This window comes from Populus euphratica, unplaced genomic scaffold, assembly GCF_000495115.2.
Source record: "Populus euphratica unplaced genomic scaffold, PopEup_1.0 scaffold15.1, whole genome shotgun sequence".
Lineage (NCBI taxonomy): Eukaryota > Viridiplantae > Streptophyta > Magnoliopsida > Malpighiales > Salicaceae > Populus > Populus euphratica.
In genome coordinates this window covers 1,614,946-1,637,447 of record NW_011499874.1, presented here as the reverse complement: position 1 = coordinate 1,637,447, position 22,502 = coordinate 1,614,946, and the positions used below count along the sequence as shown (strand labels likewise).

General features: G+C 32.3%; 2 protein-coding genes across 2 annotated transcripts; both read right to left on the bottom strand.

The window, feature by feature from the left end:
* Positions 1 to 562: 562 nt before the first annotated feature.
* LOC105128085 (alpha-galactosidase-like) lies at positions 563 to 4,316 on the bottom strand. The gene is made up of 13 exons (XM_011029602.1): positions 3,972 to 4,316; positions 3,788 to 3,846; positions 2,910 to 2,966; positions 2,650 to 2,788; positions 2,473 to 2,548; positions 2,308 to 2,366; positions 2,175 to 2,240; positions 1,947 to 2,030; positions 1,785 to 1,849; positions 1,555 to 1,637; positions 1,339 to 1,479; positions 1,132 to 1,272; positions 563 to 949 (listed from the first exon to the last, which is right to left on the bottom strand). The coding sequence occupies exons 1-13, from the start codon at positions 4,160 to 4,162 to the stop codon at positions 860 to 862; spliced, it is 1,251 nt and encodes a 416-aa protein (XP_011027904.1). The 5' UTR covers positions 4,163 to 4,316; the 3' UTR covers positions 563 to 859.
* A 9,957-nt stretch (positions 4,317 to 14,273) lies between these two features.
* Positions 14,274 to 15,251, bottom strand: LOC105128083 (uncharacterized). Its single transcript, XM_011029601.1, has 2 exons — positions 14,628 to 15,251; positions 14,274 to 14,414 (listed from the first exon to the last, which is right to left on the bottom strand). The coding sequence occupies exons 1-2, from the start codon at positions 15,116 to 15,118 to the stop codon at positions 14,300 to 14,302; spliced, it is 606 nt and encodes a 201-aa protein (XP_011027903.1). The 5' UTR covers positions 15,119 to 15,251; the 3' UTR covers positions 14,274 to 14,299.
* Positions 15,252 to 22,502: the final 7,251 nt, after the last annotated feature.

The window sequence follows — 22,502 nt, the reverse complement described above, 5'->3', positions numbered from 1 at the left end:
AATTTAATATTAAATAATAAATTAAAAAATATTAATTGAAAAAAATAAAATAAAAAAATAAAAACATAAACAAGTGTTTTGTGAAAAAAGGTTCAATCCTTTCTTTTTAGTTTTTTTTTTCTATAAATATTGAAATTATAATGAAAAAATTCATTAAAAAAACACGAGTGAACTAAGTTCACTTACTTCCTAATCTCATACTTCCTAATCTCATGACTCTCCTAATCTCATGACTCTTGTCCTATGAGGAAACAACTCAGTAAAAGCCATATTGAAAGGTGATTTTTTTTTTAAAACAAAACAATGATTAAAACAATAATCGATTAAAAAAAATTGAATCAACTAAAACCATAACCATTGTCATTAAAAAATTTAAACAATCAAATAAAAAAAATCAATATTAAAAAATGAGATTGAAAACAAAATTCAACCTATCTCTCCACAAATCAACCAATGAACCAAGGCTAGGCAAGTCCAGGTTTTCAACATAACATGGTTTGTTTTCAAGTCAAGATGCTCTGTCTAACTAAAGTCTGTTCAAAGTTCTGTTGGAAAGATGGACTTGCAAATCAAACCTTTCCGAGGCAGGCATTTCTGTTGTAGGGAGATTTGAAGACAGCAATTACTTTCAACTTTTTATTCTCTTTCTTTTTCAAATTTAGTTTCAGCTTAATTTTATAAGTTACATATCACAAACAAAATATATTAGCATATCTTTCAACTTATCTCTTACTGTCTGAAAACAATACCTTCTGTTCTTCTTTTCTGGTAATAACTCCCAACGGATCTTGATCTTTCTTGTTTCCAAGGATTCTAAGGGCTTCCTGGCTTGCAGACTGAACATCGCTTCCATCTTCCTCTAGGATGGTGTCAGGATATACATCTTGCAGGCATGGGAAGCAACATATGCAGTCAATCCATGACGTTTTCTCATTGAAATAAATGAGTGCTGCGATGCAAAGACGAAAATGATATGTTTAAATATAGAAACTGCATTCGTTCTGTTATCTATAAAACAACAATTTCATTCCTCATCATCTGATTGCTGAATCCAAGAGCCTTTTTTCAGCGGGCAAAGGAATGAAAACGTGCTTACAATTAGCTTGAAGTAAAATGAAATGTTTAGTATACCGCCCACAGGTCTCTGACAATGACAGGGTTATATGGAGAAAATCCAATTTCCCTCCATCCCACGGTTATAGGGGCCCGAGATCCACTTCTATTCCATAGCACTACTGCAACTCTCTTCCCCGACAACAACCCTGCCCAAATCTGCATCAAATATTTAGTGTTATTAATACTCTGATAGTAAAGGGGAAAACGGTGTTCAGAACACACCTCTAGGCCAGCTTTTGCTCTTATTTTCCTGCCTTGAACTCCCAATGGATCCTGATTAACATCTATAACTTCCTTGTTTCCCAGGATTCGAATAGTTTCATGGCTTGCAGATTGGATGTCACATCCAATGAGTAGAGGAGCCTATCAGAACAAGGCTGTGGATTATGACAAGTTGCAGTAACGGACATGAGAAAGGTTTAAGATTCAGAGACGCACTTTCATTAGAGCCCAAATACTAAAATGAGAGCGGTACTCCTCTAAGTTCATCCCTCCGTTGCCTACTTCTAACATGTCAGGATCTATGAGGATTATAAAATATGGCAAACATAAGTAAATTTTGCAGCAAAGAAATTGTCTATTTTAACATTTTGTTGCACAAGAGCTGCATAGTTTCACACAAGATGGTAATATTCAAAGCAGAAGCTAGCACAGCAGTTGCAGTTTACCATTCCATCTGCCAGGTCCGGCATATCTACCCCAAATGTTGTTTTCATCTGCGATTGATATCACACTGAAACAATCATGTATGCAAAATCAATTTATTGGCTAGATTATAGCATCGAATGAAGATCAAAAGCCAGAAGGAGAAAGGAATAAAAAACCAGGACCTTTCCCATGTGTCTTTAATATCCCCTGTAGTTCTCCAAGCATTGCCATACAAACCAGCCCATTTCGCTGGATTCTCTTGTCCCCTGTGAGATTGTTACTTTGTAAAAGTTTTGTCAAAAAACATCAACCATTAAATAAATTTCTGTGCTGCTTCATTGAAACTGTGCTAGATAAACACACAGACAGAACATGCCAAAAAGGAATTCATGCATAATCACGCAACTTACCATTCACATAATGAGTAAAGAATCGGCCGCCCAACATTCCTCAATGCATAACTCATCCTAGCATACCTGTCACCAGAGGATAAGGAATTTCATCTGACACAAGTGAATGAAGTTACACAAAATTTATGGTTACCTCTCCTGAGGTTTGGATCCGTCATGGTAGCAATTATCATACTTCAAGTAATCAACTCCCTGCGACAAAATGGACATGCAGTTAGTTAATTTTTCAGCTTTTTCCAGCTACATCTAAACAAATGTGAGTCATGTCAATCAAGCCCTAACAGATTTCGACACCAACCCATTCAGCAAAAGTTTTTGCATCTTGCTCTTCATGTCCAAGAGAACCTGGCATTTTCTTGCTGCAGGTTCTGTAACTGAGGAGACCAAAAGGAAAAGTTGAAGTCTCTTAATATCATTTAGAATTTTTACCATAGGTCCTAGCCATCAAATAGCTGTTTAATTAAAAGTGGTCTACCCTGCATCAGAATATATGCCAAGTTTTAAGCCTTTTGAATGAACATAATCTGCTAGAGCCTTGATACCAGAAGGAAAGGTAGAAGCTTTTGCCCTTAGACTCCCCTTCCAGTCTCTTTTCTCTTCTCCCCAACAATCATCTGCCTTATCAGAAACACTTGGTAAATGCGTGCCATGCTATTGATAGTGACAGCACCAAAATCTTAAAAAATTTATCCACACAAAAAAGGTCTAAAGGAAGCAAGCAATTATGTCACATACCAATGTTAACATATTTGTATCCAAGTGCCGCCAAACCAGTTGAAACAAGAGCATCAGCTGTTACCCAGAAACCAAACAATAATCACCATAAGTCAAATTTTTTTTTTTTTTTAGAAACCAAACAATAATCACCATAAGTCAATTTTTTTTTTTAAAAAAAAAAAGAATTTCTTTCAAGAGGACTTGGATTTTGAATCTCTTGCATCCATAATATGATTTAGTCTATACTAAAACGACGAATACTCTCACACGTAATTTTCTTTGTTTCACATCAACAACAAAAGTTTGCAAGACTAATTTTAAAATACGACTTGATCATAATCTAGACTCTCATTCTCTCTCATTTGATTTTTCAGTGGATGTTGATAGACCTTGATTGGTCTAATTCAAACAAATCCCAAAAGTTATGACTTGTTCATTAAAATTATTTGCAAAGAACACAACAAGCAAATTCCTCGAGCATTTCTGGTTCAGTACAAGACGGGCAAAGGGCATTGAATCAGTGCGGTATTCACAAAAAAAAAAACCCTGTTAAATTAATCCACTGAAACTTCAATTTCAAAACTAATAATGTCAATAAAGACATTCAAAGTCAATTTGAAAACGGAAAGCCTGCAAGAGATTTCAAATGAGCTTTCGTTAAAATTAGACAGTCCTTTTAAATAATTTAAAATCAAAATACTAGCACTAGTACCTGGTGGTCACAGATCTCCAATATCTACACTGATATTATAACATGAACTATTGAATATCTGATCATTCAAAAGATCATTGTTTGAACAATTCTCAAGGAGAAAACTTAGCACATGCATGGTCGTGATATTCCACCATGTTGAAGGAGAAAGCGATGCTAGCTAGCATTGAAGATTGATACGTACCAGTAGTCTTAATAGTCCTCTCATCTATATTGCATTGAAAATGATTCCTGCTATTCCATCTGCACAAAATAAAACATATGTAGTTCAATCAAACTTTGACTAGAATGACATTTTCTTTTCTCAACTGCCCAAAAAAAAAATCACTTCTTTTTCCTGGGAAGTTGAATTTTGTACACAACAGTACCCCATTGGTGGTGTTCGAGCCACACCATTGGCGAGAAGGAACTGTGTGTAGTCATCAAGATCGGCATTGCTGCTGCTGACATTCATACAGTTAACCCCCTTGTTTATGCTTGCCACAACAAGAACAACATTAACAAAAAGAAAGCTAAATTTAGATCCCATTTTCATATTTTTCAAGCAAGTGATGATCATGGGAGTGTTGAAACAAGAAAGTAGCTAATTAAGATCAAGAAATGGGCAAATTTAGATGGGTGATTCATGCACAGAACTGCCCTTCAAGCACGTATGAGGATGCCTGTCGGTGAGGAGACACGAGCATCTCTTAGATAGATTTGCTTTCACCTATACCGAGATATTGTGCAGGGACAATTTTGTTTTGTCTTGGTAGATAGAAAATAAACAATTGTGCCCCCTTAGTTTGTAATGTTTCCACTTCAGTACCTAAACAAAATTGGCGTGATGCTACTAGCTGGCTGCTTATAAAATTTTCCATTTGTGACAAATTGAATCCCACCTCCTTTAAGTCTCAATATTGCAAGTGATCTATAATCTATTTAAATTCAATTCCTAAAATTAATAAAATGATAAAGAACTACCTTCTCACATGACAATATATAGATTCCAAGAAACTAATAATATTAATTTAACGTATGATCATAATTGATAAATTTAGGTTGTAATACATATAGGGATTGTAGGATTCACAAAAGATGCTAAAAGATATTATGGAAGTTATTATTTTAAATACTTAAGAATTAGTGTGTAATCATAAAAATTAAATTTATGATACTAAATAAATATGAAGATATGAAAATAATAATTTCAATATTTTACATTATTATAGAAGGGATCGAAAAGTTGTATTATTCGTTTATTTTATTTGGAAAAAAAAAGAGAGAGAAAATCTTGCATTGAAAAACTATGAAAACCCTAGTTTTATATAATCTTGCATTGAAAAACTATGAAAACCCTTCAAAATGTATTTTTCAAACTAGTATAAATTTAGAAGACTAAAAACCCTAGTTTTATAGGAGAAAAATATTGCTTTTGAGCAGTAAATTTTAGTTTTTCCTTTTCTAACTCTAGCTTAGCATTACTCTATTTCGAAACCAATAAAATGAAGAATTTTCATGAGCTTATTGTCACCCATCAAGCATGGGATATAAGAACAAACTTGATTATTGCTCTTTTACGCTATATTACCATCCAATTTCGTCCTTCCTTCACCAAGCCAGACACGGTTTCTAAATGTTGACTCATCGGGTTTGGCTATACTTTCCTGTCCAGCTTTCCCTTTCGCTATTTGGCATCATCACAGTCAAAACCCTAACTGTCACTATACTCTCGTTGGAATTATTGAAAGAAGATAAATGTAAGAATAAGATATAAAGCATGCGTTCAGTTCCTTTTTAAGAAGTCTAAAGGATCTGTGAAAACGAAAGAAAGTTCAAAGAAATGATGTATAGTATAGCTTTTTCTTGAGGAAACCTCAGTTTAATCCTAAATTTATGTACTCATTCTCAATTGAATTCCAAATCTATAAAATTTATAAATTTGAGAAGTAATTAGGAATGAGTATATCAGTTTTACACTAAATTGAAGTTTCTTCACAAAAAAAAAATTATAATGAAGCATGGCTGTGAGTATCAAAATATATCATTAAAGTCACTTTTACATAGGAATATTTTCTTTTCAACGATTATAATTTAAAACCTAATAAACCGAAATATAATACAAAGTCATTAGAAAAAAGAACAGGACTGTAGTCAAGTACGAAACATAAATTGCGTACTTTCGTAATATAGCATCAACGAACAAATTGCATCTCTGGGTCCATCCATAAAGTCTCAGTGTGGTATAGTATATTAAAAGGAGGAAGAAATTACACCACTAGGTCAAATTTCACTTCTTAATTCCAATTGTTACACCAATCTTTTAAACAATTGACTACTTTTAAAGAAGACTAGATAAGTGTTATGGGTTTAATAATATAAAAAAATATTTAGACAATAATAATCTAAATTAATTTTGGTTAATTTGACTAACGAGTAATCAAGGATATCATATTAAAATAATTTAAAATAAAAAATAAAAAAATTATAAAATTCAAGACCTCATAATTTAAATCTAAAGTAAAATAATAAAAATGAAAAACATGTTTCAAAAAAGACAATGTTAAAGAAAAAATTTTTAGTTAACACGAATTAACTTGATTAACTTGTCAGTCACAATATGAAATTAAGATAAAAAAAATAAATTTTTAAAAAATAACCTAGTAAAAAAACCTAAGTTAGATCAAAAACATTAGATAAAAAGCTTGAATTAATCAAAGTTAACTTCACTAACTTGCACTTGAAAAAACCCTATGAAAAGACAAGTGGAAAAATCACAAAGAACAAGAGCAAATACTTTAATGTTAAAATATAAAACTAAAAAAAAAACTAATTTATAGAAACAACACTGAGAAATAAAAATGAAAAACATGTTTCAAAAAAGGCAATGTTAAAGAAAAAAATTTTAGTTAACATAAGTTAACTTGATTAATTTGTCAGTCAAAATATGAAATTAAGATAAAAAAATAAATTTTAAAAAAATAACTTAGTAAAAAAATCTAAGTTAGATAAAAAACATTAGATAAAAAACTTGAATTAATCAAAGTTAACTTCACTAACTCGCACTTGGAAAAACCCTATGAAAAGACAAGTTGAAAAATCACAAAGAACAAGAGCAAATGCTTTAATGTTAAAATATAAAATTAAAAAAAAAACTAATTTTATAGAAATAACATTGAGGAAAAAAAACTTTAAGTTAACTCGGGTTAACTCAATTAACCTGTGCCGATATATGAGATTGGGATAAACTCTTAAAAAAAATTAAACAAATAATGAAGCTCCTAATAACCCAATGTTAACTAATAAAATAAATATATATATATATATATATATATATATATATAAAACCAAACATAAAACAGGTGAATATTTGAAATCAATGACCCGATTATGAAACCAAAATGACTTTGTAAAAAGGCAAAGGTGAAAAATTATGAAATACAATCTCCAATCATAAAAAAAAATTAAACAAAATAAATAGCAATCAAAATAATAAAATCAAATCTTATATAAAAACTAAATGAAAAAAATAATTAAGGACTAAATTGAAAAGTAAAATAAATTAAAAAAATGATAAAAATAACAATAAAAAAAATGAGGACCAAAAATGAATAAAAAATTAAATGAAATAAATTGATTAGAGATGAAATTTAAAAACAAAATAAATCAAGAAAATGATAAAACACATACACAAAAAGAAATTAAAAGAATAATGACCAAATTGGATATAAAAACTAAAAATAAAAAAAATATCTAGGGATGGAATTAGAAAAAACTTCAAAAAGTTTTAAAGAAAAATAAATAGTAATAAAAAAAATAAATGTTATAATTAATAAAAATACAAGCTAAATAACATAATTGATTTTTAAAAAGGCTGGTGTACTAAATTTTTAGACTAGAAGGAAAAAAAAGAACATAGAAGCGCAATAGCACCTCTACCGTGAACACATGTGCCCTACTATCATGAAGGGGATGAGTTGCTCCCAATGTTAGAGATAATAGTGTTTAGTAACCTAACGATTCCACACACGTCACCTTAAAAACATGAGTGTCAATTATATATAATATATAGATCAATAATTGTTTTTTAATAATATTTAATTTTTCAAAAATACCAAGCAACTTTTAAGTGAACCTAAGAGTAATAAAAAAACAACTGATAATAAAAAAATAAAAATATTGTTGGAACCAACCTTAGATTTTTATTTTATTTCAAGGAAAATTTTACCACTTCACTGTTCCAAGAAAATGAAAAGATATGAAAGCTCCTTTGTACAAGTTTAATGTTTTTTTTTTTTACTTTTAAGGGTATCAGTGTAATATATATAAAAGGATAATAAAATCATTTCATTATAGTAAAAAAAAATATATAGGCTAATTTTTCCTCAAGCAATTTTATACTGCTAAAAGAATCCTCTTAAAAAGATAATTACACCCTAATTATAAGCTGTATAAGTTTTTTTTTTTTTGAGAATAACAAAAACATAATTTTACTGTTTAATAAACAGTGATCTATGTTTTGGATTAAGTGTTTTACTGATTCTTTTAGTTTGAAATGTAATAATATGAGAGCACAACAAGAATTTCAGTAATCTAAATATATTATGCTGGTGCTGAGAATTTCAAATGAAAAAAATCCGTTGCAAAATATATTTTTTCTTTCATTTGGACTTTTTTATTTTATTCTTTTCCAAAAATTATTTCTTAACAAAATAAATTAAAAGCTAAAATATGTAAGATTTATTTCAAAGATGTAAATAAATCATAAATTTTTTAATTGATGTTTTTAATTCCAACTCAGTAGAAATTTTGTAGATAAGTTTCTTCAAATGAATAAAAGGTATATAAGAAACTAACAAATTTCCTATAAAAAAGAGATTCAATTTAATAATTTGATTAACATTAATATAGTTTTATTATTTTTTGATTTAATATTTTATTTTTATTTTTTCAGGTTTCTTTTTAAGCAATATTAGAGTTTTCATAAGCAAAAAAAAAAAAGTGCTAATAATATATTCTATGAAGTAAGAGTGAAATAAAAAATTCTTATTTTATGTTTTTTAGAGTTATATGTGGTTAATAAATAGAATAATAAATGATTAACCTGTTTTTTATGTTTTAATAATTTTTTAAAAGAATTTCTCCAATGTTGATTTTTTATCAATTAAAAATGAAGTAGGATTTAGATATTAGTATTGGAGATATATTATAATGGTAATATTATATCAAAAGTATAATAGTCAAACAATTTAAAAAAAAAAACTTATAATTTAATATATAATTATAGATACAGTCACATCAATATCACCATCGACACGTTAATATAGATGGAAATAGCATACCTTACGCCTGGGATAATAAGACCCTTTTCCAGTATTGTGAAAGAATTTGAATGAGGAAATTGCTCTTTCTGTTTCACATATCGTACCAAAGAATTCTCCTCTCACATCAATGATATTGTGATTTTCTTTTTTCTGAGCAAAAAAAAACCAATACCATCTCACCCTTAATCAGCATCATATCATTCTCACAATAAATACTATTATACACCACAATAACATGCAATATAAAAATAAATTATTACTTTATATATATATATATATATATATTACTTTGTACAAGTTAGATAAGATAAAAAGAAGAATAGGAGGTTTCAAAATTTATCTATTAACTTAAAAACAAAAATTTCTTATTAAATAAACATTTTTCTTTGATGAATACAGCTTATTAGGAGAGATGTATCTAAAAATATATTTAAAAGTATGGTTTTTGTTGTTTTTAAAATATTTTTTATTTAAAAATATATTAAAATAATATTTTTTTTATTTTAAAAAATTATTTTTAATATTATCACATCAAAATATTTGAAAACAATAAAAAATATTAATTTATAATAAAAAAAATTAAACCTTTTTAAAATACAAAGATAAACAGTAGGCGTATATTTCCTATAATTAGGAAGTGGCAATCTCCTTGTTTTCTTCCCTGGAAATCAAGTCTCCTAGCAGGCAACGCATTATTTTCCAAAAACAACGTGTAATGTCACTATGGAAGCCAAAATTTATTGCATGTACAGGTTCAATTTAATAATATTCGTGCAGTCACTAAAGTCAAATGACAGCACACAGAACTATCTCATTGGGAATCCCCTCTTCAAAGTGGCTAAGCTTTCGGTGATTGTCGGTTGGATCATCCATGGATATCCTTCTGACGGCCGCTGCCTTCAAGCTGTGATCATTAAAAAAAAAGGGGGGGAGCGAGCACATAGAAAGTTCCCTATAAGACTGGAAAAAATCCGTACGGATGTTCTACTGCAATGTCATTAAGATGTTTGTAATTAGCTTGTGCGCTCCCGTCAAAACATATAGCATATGCACATCGATTTCTGTGTAATTTCATTTCTTGTTTTGTATGGAAATTGAACAGTTCATCTGTACTTTTATACAGGCAGCATCTTCAGAGCAAAATGAGTATTATACAATGTAGAGCTTGTATATGTTAGAATAAAAAATTAATATAGAATTATTTTAATATTGTAATCCTTATAGTTATTGTTATGTTCTGCCGTATATATATGAATAGAAAGATTGGCTAAGACACAATTTAACACATTCTATTATTCTCAACTTAATATTAGAGCTACAAAACCCTAAAAATAATTAACCTACTTTTCTTACAGTCAACAACCTTCTCACAACCTCTTTTCTTCAGTAGAACAGCCGCCACACACATCTTTTTCCTTTGCAATACCAGCAATCCAGCCTTCTTCTCCAGCAATGCAACCTTTTTTCCCTGCAGCGCCTCCTCTGTTCTTCTTTGCTGCCTCACCGCCTGAATTCTCCTTTGTCATGGCTTGTGAATGCCTCCTTTTGCAGCCCATGTCTGATGTAGTTGTTGTCTCTGCTGCCGCAAGCATTATCTCCCTCTCTTACACTCATCAAGTCATCTCTCTTAAATTAACAAACACCAATTATTTATATTGGCGTATGTAGATGCTGTTGTATCTTCTAGGTCAAGGAGTTTTTGATTTTGTTGATGGCTCCAACACATGTCTATCTTCACATGTTCTTGTCGGACATGGTATCTCTTTTTAGGTAAATCTGCTCTTTCTTCGCTGGAAACAATAGGGCCAACTTATTTTGAGTGCTCTTCTTTCCTCCCTATCTATGGAAGTTTTGCATCTTGTTGTTGGCTGTCAAAGCTCTTTTTCATCTTGGTACACTCTTAAGCAAGCTCTTACTTCCACATCCAACTCTTGTATTATGCAACTTCATGGCTCTCTTCAGGATCTTCGACAGGGTGATGAATCAGTAACTCAATTTATGCAAAAAGCTTATGCCTTATTTGATGAATTGGCTGCTGCTAGTCGGCTAGTTTCGCTTGAAGATTTTAATTTATATGTGTTTCATGGTCTTCGGGGAGAGTTTAAAGACTTAGTTACAAGTCTTATTACCAAGGCCGAACCTTTATCATATGCAGATCTTCACAGTCATCTCCTCACACATGAAGTTCTTCACAAATCTTTGGCTGCCATACATGCTCCTCTGCTGCCCACACCCAGCACTCCATCATCTGCCTTTGTTGCGCAGCGCCAGACCTTTGGCAATTCTGGCTGCAGCAGGGGCTGCTCCAACGATGGCTGGTGTCCCAACTAGTCCAGTAGCAGAGGCAATTGATTTGCTGGCCCCAGACCTGATCACCGCAGCTTCTAGAACTCCTCCTTCGGTGACAGTCGGCAGGGCTCATGGCAGCGCAATAGGGGGCAGAATCCATGCTGTCAACTGTGTCAAAATTTTAGCCATACAGCTCTCCACTGTCCTCAATTCCAGCAGTAAGGTTATGGCCAATAGCCTACTGCCAATCTGGTGCAGCGCAATCTCTCCTCAATAGGTTCTATTGATTGGTTTCCAGATACCGGTGCCAATCAACACGTCACACTTGATCTTGCCACCTCGACTACTTTAGAACCGTATCTTGGTAATGATAATTTGCATGTTGGTGATGGTAAGGGCCTCCCTATATCTCATCTCGGTCATACAAAAATATATACACCACATCATTTTTTCACCTTATCTAATGTTCTTCATGTTCCTGCAATCACGAAACCTCTACTCTCTGTTCATAAATTTTATCTTCATAATAATGTTTATTTTGAATTTCACCCTTGTGTGTTTTATGTTAAGGATCTCAACACCCATGAAGTCCTTCTCTTAGGTTAGAATAAAGATGATCTCTATGCCCTGATCAAGTCTTCCCTTATGTCAGTTCCTCAAGCCTATTGGTCTCCTTGCACTTTTGCCTCTGCCGATTTATAGCATCGTCAACTATGTCATCCTACTACATGTATTTTTCAATTGTTAATCTTGAAAAATAAGATAATTTGTAACAACAAACATTTTAATTTTCAATGTCAAAGTTGTCCTTTAGGAAAATCATCGCGTTTGTCTTTAGAACCTACGGGTCACAAAACTTTTGCTCCGCTTGAATTAATTTTTAATGATGTATGGGGCTCTGCTCCTCTTTTTTCTTTAGGTGGCTATCGCTATTTTATTATCTTTGTTGATGCTTATACTAAATATATATGGTATTATCCTCTCGTTGCCAAGTCTGATGTTTACTATGTTTTTCTTCAATTTCAGACTCTCATTGAATGTCAATTTTCATTAAAAATAAAATCTATTCAAATTGATTGGGGCGGTGAATATCGAAAATTATCCACATTTTTTCAGACTATTGGTATTCATCATCGTCTGATTTTTCCTCACACTCATGAATAAAATAGTACAGTAGAGCGTCGTCATAGGCATATTATGGAATTAAGTCTTACATTTTTAGGGCAATGTAAAGCACCTTTTCGATTTTGGAATTATACTTTTGAAACCTCTGTTTATCTTATAAATCGCATGCCTACTCTTGTTCTTGCCCATCGCTCTTCGTTTGATTGTTTATTTCACTGGTCTCTTGATTATCATTTTCTGCGTACTTTTGGGTGTCTCTGTTTTTTTTTTCTGCGTCCATATAATAATCATAAATTGGATTTTTGTTCCTCTTCATATGTGTTCTTTGGATATAGTTCCTCCCATCTTAGTTATTGATGTTTTGACATTGCATCTCACTGTATTTATATTTCTCGTTATGTTCGTTTTCATGAATATATGTTTCCATTTGATAATTCTGAACAGATTACAAAGGTTTCCACCACAACCCCTATCCCACCCGATATTGTCACCCTCCCAAACTTGTTAAACCACCCTCTACCACCCACTTCTACCAGCCACCCAAACAGCCTAGATCACTTAGCTCTGTAACTCTAAACAGCCACCAAAATAAGAATTTAAATAAGAATTTAGCGCAAGAACGATGCATATATAGATAGAGAGTTGTTTATAAATATATATGTTACTGAACAATACAAAGGATATATGCACTTATATTTAACAAAGATTTTGATTTAGGTACGATGTCCTTCGCAGAAAAGAACATAGACGATAACTTGATTGTCGTCATGCATGGAGAATATATTAGTATGGGGAGATTTATGTCTGTAGCTAGCTAAGCTAATAAATGAGAAGATGATGACAAGTCAAAGATTCAAGGTATATTCCATTTCGGCTGTTTTTCTTAGATATATCCAAGTTCCATTGAATTTTGATTATGATTTGTTAACCGATTGGTACATTCCCAAAAGAGAGGTTTAATTAAGGTGGCTAGCTCATTCTAACAATTAACAAAAAGAAAACAAAAAACAATTCTTTACACGTACATTATTTATTTTTATTTATAAATTACTCTCTTATTCAATATGGAATTGTATGCCAGTAAATTAAAAAAAAAATCATTCAATAAACTTTGATATTTTATTTCAATGTAAAAACATCAACTTGCTTTTAAACTCTTGATTTAAGAGGTGATTTCAGCACTGCTCAATATTTTTTCTATTAATATTCTTACATATTAATTTTTTTGGGTTTCTGAAAGACCCCAGATTTGTTTTCAAAAATTTATGGCTTTCTTGAACCTCACCGCCAACTACACAAAAATTTCGTGGAAATTTGAGTTCAAGTGGCTCTCTCTGCACTCTTATCTCTTGGTTGATTATTTTTTAAGTAGGCTTTTGGTTTTCAATGCACGCACGCACCTACTGGCGTGCACCATCTTTCTTTTAGTCAGGCCTTTTCCATCATGACTCATAATCACACAATCGTTCTAATTTCTTCATTAAAGGAGAGATAATTATCGAGAAAGTCATTTTCGCAGCATAACATCTTCAATTTCGTAGCTAGGGAGAGGGGGGAAAGAATTCATTCACAAGATCAAAATAAAAAATAAAAATGGAGTACAAATACAAACTCATCCATATGATCAATCATATCTGCATTTTCAATTATTGCTGGAAAAAAATATTTGAAATTAATGAACATACAAATTACAAGTATGGTTCTTGAACAAAATATACGTGCAACTTAAAAAACAAGACATCATTGATTACATGATGGCACAGTCAACATTGCTCGATACTTACTTTGAACTATCTAGTTTCCCTCTTAATTATTTGTAGCATCTTTTATTTCTTACATTTGCAGGGAAAAAAAAATCTGAATGAAGAATTGATCGTTAACAAAAATTAACAAATAAAAGAATTTGATGCTTTTTTAATTGATTAAGTCATGATGCATGTGGTTTTGTATGCGTATGTTTGCTTCATCTTGATTTCTCGTCAGTAATAATTCTTCATGAAATATGTACGGTGCTTGTGTGTTTCTTCTGCATCCACTTCGATCAAATTATGCACAACCGCATCCATTGCTGTCGTTAAGAATTGAGACCAATTCCTGCGTTAAGAAAAACTCAAGATTAGTTATGTATTAGACACACACACACACACACACACATATAAATCAAACATCAAAACATAATTTAGCGGTATGAACTAACAAAATGATAATGGTAGTAGAGTATTTTAGTTTTAAATTATGAATTATCTATGGAAGTACCTTTCATTCAACATTTTGTGCTACAAATCAAGAATGGTATAGTATACATACCCTTCAAGTGTGTCAAATGTAAGTCCAACGGTGTACTTTGCCTCTTCGAGAGCATATGTAAACCTTCGCAGCTCTTCGCCAGGACAAATCCCGTTATCCTTGACATGGAGCTGAGACGGTTTGACATCACAGAATATAGGTATAACTCTTTTCTTTGTCTCCATTAATAAAGCCAGTTCATGGAGACAAAAGTATGACTCACAATAACGGGGAGAAAATACAGCAACCCCAACCTTACATTCATGGATAGCTCTATCAATGTTGTCAAATAGTTTGTCACCAGGTCTCATGTTCTTGCTATCCAAAAATGGATGGAGCCTGAGTCTAGAAAGATGATCAAAGAGCAACCCAGAAATGGTCCTCTTCGTGTCGATGCACCGATGATTAATGAAAACATCACAGGGTGGTCTTTTAAGGGATTGGATTTGGTTATGGTGGTTCAAGATTTTACGACATAAGTTCTTGGCTGTTGATGCTGAACGCTGCTGCATGGCTTGATGAAGAAGCTGAGGGAAAAAAATGATAATTTGGGTACAATAAAGAACTCGATTGTTTTGTATTATTTTTTATTTTCTACATGTCCTTGCTCTACCGGCGGGATCGAACATTTATAGGTGACAGCGTGAAAGGGTAGAAAGACTGAATTTCATTTTTGTTTGATTTCAAGGCATAGAATTCCAAATTCGGACCGACTACTCATGAGAAAATACCTGGTACTTGTCGAGGCAAGACACAGCAAAAAAGAAGTAAAAATATTTAAATTATTTGACTCTCGTCTACCTGAAAAAACCTTCAAACACGTTTATTTATTTTATTTTATTTTATTTTTAAGATCGCTGACATGGTCACTCTTAAAAGGGGTTGTGAATACATATTTTTCTGTTTCCTTTTTTTGGAACGATTATCTATAAAAGGGTGAATTTCTTTCGGCCCCATCACAGCACATCTTTGTTTTGGTCCCCGACCACGAAAACTTTTTTTTTATTTTTTAATTGCTTGGATCTCCGTTACTTTGATGTCATTCTCATCAACATGTATGCCTAAACTTCGGCTGTTCTTCAATTTCTATTTGTTTGGTGATTTAAAATTGAAGTATAATATTTTGTGATTAATAATTTAATGACTTTTACCCTTTAGTAAATTGCAGCTGATCTTCCTAGCTCTTTTCACCTACCTTCGTATTCTAATTGTTCAGAAGAGTTTATACTTCGCAGTCTTGTTGGACATATCATGATGATAATTAATTATAATAAGTTTCTATACCATAATATATATTTTATGGAATGCAGCGTGACACACAGAAGTCTTCATTTTTTAAAATGAAGTAATAAAGTAAAGTATCGTGGAACACAAAATCCAAATGGTCAAGAAATGTAGTTTCTTTTTCACGTAGAGCAGGGTGTACGTATAAATTTCCATTACTAAATATTGCAGAAATTAGATTTTCAAAATAGTAATTGATCCGTGCATATAATTTGTTCCAGGAACGATAATGCCCTAATTGTTCAGGAGGTCATTCGCCATATGCACAGGTCAAGGAATGAAATTGGTGTTTTGGTAGCAAAGATTGACATGGAAAAGATTTGTGACAGAATAGATCGAGATTCTTTACAGGCGACCTTAGAAGACTTTGGTTTCCCTAATATTACGGTTCAGCTTATCACGTTTTGTGTAGAGCCTTCCTCTCTTACTCTTCTCTGGAATGGTTCCAAGCTGCCATCTTTTGCTCGTGGCCTTCACAAGGGTGATTTGATGTCTCTTTATATATATATATATATATATATGCATGTATGTATGTAAAGTTTGGATTAGTTTATATGCATTTTAATAAATACTTTGAGGTTTTAGAGTTAATAACTAGTTAAATTTATAATAGTTTTGAAATTTATAACATTTAAATTAATAATTTTTAAATAACAAATTTCAAATCAAAATCTTACTAATTGAATTACATTTATCATGATTCTATGTATCTCCCTACTTGTTTGTTATTTGCATGGAGAAATTGGCTAGAGTAATTAGGGCAAAACAATGGAAACCAGTGCGCACATATCTAGAGGAGGACATGGTATCCCCACTCATTTTGCGTGGTTGATGTTTTGCTTTTCTCTAAGCCCAAAAGTCACGGGTTAATTACAGTCATCGTGAACACTCTTTCCGGCCTTCCATGCATAATAATAGTCAACTCTCAGAAATCAAGGGCCATACGCTCCAGATGTGCAAGTAGCCATCCATCTCATACGTGATCGATGGTGTATCTCTTTTTCATAAGTTTAATCAGTTCCCTCATCATGGATATTGAAGGAGACGTTGAGGGGACCATGGGAGATTGATATTCTACATTCGCTCAGGGAAGTAAACTCATGTGCTGATTATTTTATAAAAAAAATATTCAAGCGGAAGGCATGTATTGATTATGTTCATTATATATTATATATATAGGATACCTTAAAGTTTTTTTACAAATCCGGAAACTAACGAGGAATGATAGCTAATTAAGTAAATTGATACAGTATATTCTAATATATCTTTTCTAATTATATCAAGATACAGTTTTTCTAAATATATCAAGATATATTGTCAATATAATTTCAAACACTTCCCCTCAAGTTGAAAAATGAATATCAATAACTCATAACTTGCACATGAGCTGTTTGAACTTCTATTTGCTCAAAACTTGTGTAAACACATTTGCTAATTGTTGTGAAGAAATCATATATTGAGTAACAATTTCACTTTGTAAAATTTTATCCCAAATAAAATGGCATTCCATTTTAATACATCGAGTTCTTTCATGAAACACGAATATTTTGCAATGTGTAAGGCAACTTGATTATCACAATGCAAAGTAATAGGGCTTGAAACATGCATATATAAATCTATTAATAAATATCATAGCTAAGCAAGCTCACAACATGTTCCTGTCATTGCTCTGTATTCAGCTTCTGCATTTGATAAAGAAAAGGTCTTTTACCTCTTGGTCTCCATGAGATTAAGAAATTTTCAAGGAATACACAATAACCAGTGGTAAAATGACGAGTGATAGGACAACCTGCCCAATCAGAGTCATAAAATGCCCTTAAATTTAATGGGTTATGTGAATGAAGCAGCAAACCTCGATCAAGAGCTGATTTTAAATAACAAACAACTTGAAGAGCAGCAGCCATGTGAGGTTGACGTGGTTCATGCATAAATCGGCTGAGAATGTGAACTGAATATGTGATGTTAGGTCTAATGATAGTTAAGTAAATCAATCGACCAACTAGACGCTGATATGCATAAGGATCCTTGAGCAATTCTCCCTTATTTGAAAGTCTGTATTCTTTCATAGGAAATTCAACTGGCTTAGTACCCAAGTATCCATTGTCTTTAATAATTTCCGAGGCATATTTGCATTGGAAAATGTAAATCTCTTTCTTAGAACGGGCTATTTTAATGCCTAAGAAAAATTTCAGATCACCAAGGTCTTTGATATAGAAATGAGTATGAAAAAACTATTTTAAAGCCTTGATGGACTCAATGTTGTTTCCGGATATCAAAATATCATCCATGTAAATCAATAAAATTGTAAGAGATGTACCATCTTTTTGAATAAACAAGGAATAATTGGCTTTGGATGGTGAAAAACCAGCAACAAGAACCTCTGTGAACTTAGAAAAGCACTATCAAGAGGCTCGTTTAAGGCCATACAATGATTTGTGAAGGTGATACACAATGTTCCCCCTATCGCCAAAGACCAAAAGGAGGAGACATATAGATTTCTTCCAACAAATCACCATTTAAGAAAGCATTATTAACATCCAATTGATGTAAAGGCCAATTCAGACTGGCAGCAATAGCAAGAAGGCGGCTAACAGTTACTATTTTGGCGGTGGAAGAAAAGGTGTCATGGTAATCAATGTCAGCAGTTTATGTACAACCTCGAGCAATAAGGCGAGCCTTATAGAGCTCAACAGATCCATCGGCCTTACGCTTGATGTGATACATCCATTTACAACTAATCAGGTGTTTGCCAAGAGGTAAAGGGATGAGACTCCATGTCTGATTATCAATAAGGGCTTGAAGCTTATAATTCATAGCTTCCTGCCACTTAGGATCAACCACAGCAATATCATGCAAAGTGGGTTCCTCATCATGACTAACATTGGCAACATAATAGAGATGTAAATGGGAATACTAATTATAAGAGATAAAGTGACAAAGAGGATATTTCGTACCTGGTGTGGATGTGGACGAGGCCAAGAACAATTGGTGTGGAGGTAGAATCACTTGTGAGCAAACATATTCCTTAAAACGGACGTTGGCTTCTCAAAAGCAGTAAGAACGATGAAGTGGTTAATTAAGAATGATCAGAAGGGGATAAAAAAGGACAGGGTCGTCCGGATGAACATCTGCTTAATGTGCAGCAGGTGGAATAGATGGAGCAGAAAGAGGTGGTTCAGGAAGAGAGGGTATTGAGTCGTTTGGCACAAGTGAAGGGGACACAGATTTAGTAATGAGGGAGTTGAAAAGGTTGGTGATGGATGTTAAAAGAGGAAGATTGGGAAAAAGATCAGATATGAAAGGAAGAGGAATGGGCAGGGCTAGTGGATTTTGTGTTGTGGGGTTGACTTGTGGTGAATGATAAAAGGTATCTTCAAGAAAAATTACATCCCGATTAGTAAAAAAGTTTAAGTTGTAATATTGTAAAGTTTATAAGCCTTTTGTCCTATAGGATAACAAAAAAAAAAATACATATGGTAACACGTGGAGAAAATTTAGAAGATGGATTGACTACGATTGCAAAAACAATATGGCTAAAAACTCGCATACGAGAATAATCAGGAAGTTTATTATAAAAAATCTCAAAAGGTGTTTTTTTGTGGAGCAACAAGGTAAAAAGGCAATTAATAACATATATAGCAGTAAGAATACATTCTCTCTAGAAATTAATGGGTAAATGAGATTAAAAATGAAAAGCTCAAGCAGTTTCAAGGATGTGTCTATGATTCTACTCAACAACCCCATTTTGCTGAGGTGTATATACACAAGAGTGTTAAAAAAAATGCCTTCCTTAAGGAGAAATTTTTGTAATGAAAGAAATTCAATCTCATTATCAAAATGAAGTTGTTGAACTTTTGTATTGAATTGAATGTTAACATAATGAAAAAACTAACGGAGTAGAGTTTCTATCTCATTCTTATGACGTATTAAGAAAACTCATGTAAATCGAGAAAAATCATCCACAATAGTCAAGATATTAAAAGCATAAAAAAGATAAGGGGTTCTATAATGACCCCAAATATTATAATGAATAAGAAAAAAACACTTCGAAGTTGAAATTGAACCAGAAGGAAAAGTGAGTTATTTTTGCTAATGGAAAAGTATCATATTTATGACTGGAATCAAAATTGAATTTAAACAAATTATTAGCTAAAAATTGAACTAGAAGGAAAAGTGAGTTCTTTTTGCTAATAGAAAAGATGTCCTAATCGACGATACCAAAGATTGGATGAAATGATCAAATTTCAAGCAAAATGAGATGAAGAAGGAGTTTAAGCCAACGTCATAAGGTAAGATAGGTCGCCACGTCACTTACCTACACCAATCATCGTCTTCATAGCCAAGTGCTGCAGAATACACCAGGATGGAAAAAATATCACTAAGCAATGTAAATCATCGGCCATCTTTCCAACAAACATAACATCAACTTTAAAACTTGGCACACAGAAGATATTATTCATTTAAAAAGCATTGTTAAATTGAATTGAGCCAGTTATAGTAATTCTAGCCATGTCTATGCTAGGTAAGGAAACTAGTGTTAAAGAAGGATTCTTGTCAATATTTATTAATGATATATGAGAAAAAGAAATATGATAGGTTGCCCCACTATCGAGTATCCAATGATTGTGAGCAACAGGTAATAAACTTGAAGTATGTTTGAAGATTAAGCCAGCAGCGACATTAGCCTGTAGAGTGACGGGTTTGGGGTTCAAGGCATTAAGTATCTAAACGTATTAGTCCTCAATCAAGTTAGGTAGAGAGACCTGAAGTATCCAATGATTGAAATCCAATTGATTTATAGAAGGTTTACCAGAAGTTGAGTTTGAGTTATGTTTTGTCATGGCCTTAACATTGGTGTTATGCCTTTTATATACTCTTGGGATGACTAGAAGGGTAGCGAATTAACTTGTAGCAGATTGCCTTCCTATGATACATATCACCATAATAAGTGCACTAAAAAGGCTTCTTATTGCGTGAATTGTTGGATTGATTCCCATGAACTTGATTATTTTACTGATCCCTAAGCGTATTATAATTTTTACACACAATTATGGTTGCTGTATTTGATGGCATGGTGATAGTAGATCCTAACTCTCGTTGTTTTTCTTCTTGCACAATATATGTATAAGCTTGACAAATTGAGGATAAAGGATTCATTAGTAAAATCTAACCTCTTGCACTTGAATATAACTCATTGAGTCCCATAAGAAACTGTATAAACTTAGTGTGATCATTCTGCATACCACAAATATATGTTATTGAATTAAAGGATGCAAGGTCATCCTATAAACCCTTTAATTTTGTGTAATACGCCGCTACAGACATCTGAACTTGCTCAATCTTGTAGATGTCCTACTGAACCTAGAATATAAGAGGAGCGTTCCCCAAAGAAAACCTTTCATGAAGATCTTCCTAAATGGCATGAGACAGAATCAGCTAGTTCTAGTTCAAGAGAATTTAGGATCCAAGAAAGCACCATGTCATTGCAACGCTGCCAAAGAACATGTTTTTCAGGATTTGAAGCCTCATGGGGTTCTTTGATTTTACTAGTAATGAAACCTGTGTTATTCTTAGCACTTAAAGAAATCTTCATAACATAGTGCCAAGAGTTGTAGTTATCACCGTTTAATTGTTTCTAAACAAGGAGCAAACCAGGATGATTTGAGTGATGGAGGAATAAAAAGGAACCAAAAAGGCTGGAAAAAACAGAGGATGAATCCCTAAAATTGGAGAACTCAATATTTTTTTCAGCCATGATGTTAAAAGGAAAACAATCAAAGGCAATGTAAAAAGGCAACAGATAATAGATGTGTTGAAGAAATAGGGTTAGAACATAACCTACTCTGATACCATATAAAAAAAGATATTCAAGCGGAATGCATCGTTGTATTGATTATGTTCATTATATACACAGGGTACCTTAGGGTTCTCCTATAAATCAGGAGACTAATAAGGAATGATAGTTAATTGAATGTAAATTGATACAGTATATTCTAACCTATCTTTTCTAATTATATTAAAATACAACTTTCCTAAATATATCAAGATACGTTGTTAATATGAATTCCAACATATTTAGCTAAACATGTGGCCAAAAAGATGGAGTCCAGCCAAATATAGGAATAGCCTCTAGATGGACTGGGTAGCCTCCTACTAGCTAATTCTATATATGAGCATTGTGTTTCTTAGAGTATAGTTCTTCTGTTGAATTTTTAGTTGTAACAAAAAAAAATTATCAGTCACTTTGATAGTTGTGTTCATTAATTAGCGATGATTATACATAATAATCACAAAGACATATTCCAATAATATATATAAACATGGAAGATTCAGAGCCAAAAGGAATTATTTGTTAGTTACTTGAAATTAGTTGTTGAAAATAAGCTAATAATTTCTCCTAGAACATTTTATTCACCTTGAAAAATCAATTAAATTTCATTGACCAAAAACATTTAAATAGGAAATGACTATAATATAAACATAATAAATTAATAAAGAGAGATTAAAATCTCCACTCGTTTAGAAAGAATTATATGCATTCATTAAAAGAGGAAATAAAATATAATTTTTTAAGGGTCCGTGCAAGACCAATCCCTAGTGGCATGTACATGT

Bases quoted from the DNA above. Each gene is read 5' to 3' on its own strand.
- LOC105128085 (XM_011029602.1), bottom strand. From the start codon at position 4,162: ATGATCATCACTTGCTTGAAAAATATGAAAATGGGATCTAAATTTAGC. The intron at 2,031-2,174 runs GTAAGTTGCGTG...ACAATCTCACAG, and splicing joins CTTTACTCATTATGTGAATG to GGGACAAGAGAATCCAGCGA. The intron at 1,638-1,784 runs GTAAACTGCAAC...TAATCCTCATAG, and splicing joins CGGACCTGGCAGATGGAATG to ATCCTGACATGTTAGAAGTA.
- LOC105128083 (XM_011029601.1), bottom strand. From the start codon at position 15,118: ATGCAGCAGCGTTCAGCATCAACAGCCAAGAACTTATGTCGTAAAATC. The intron at 14,415-14,627 runs GTATGTATACTA...TTCTTAACGCAG, and splicing joins ACATTTGACACACTTGAAGG to GAATTGGTCTCAATTCTTAA.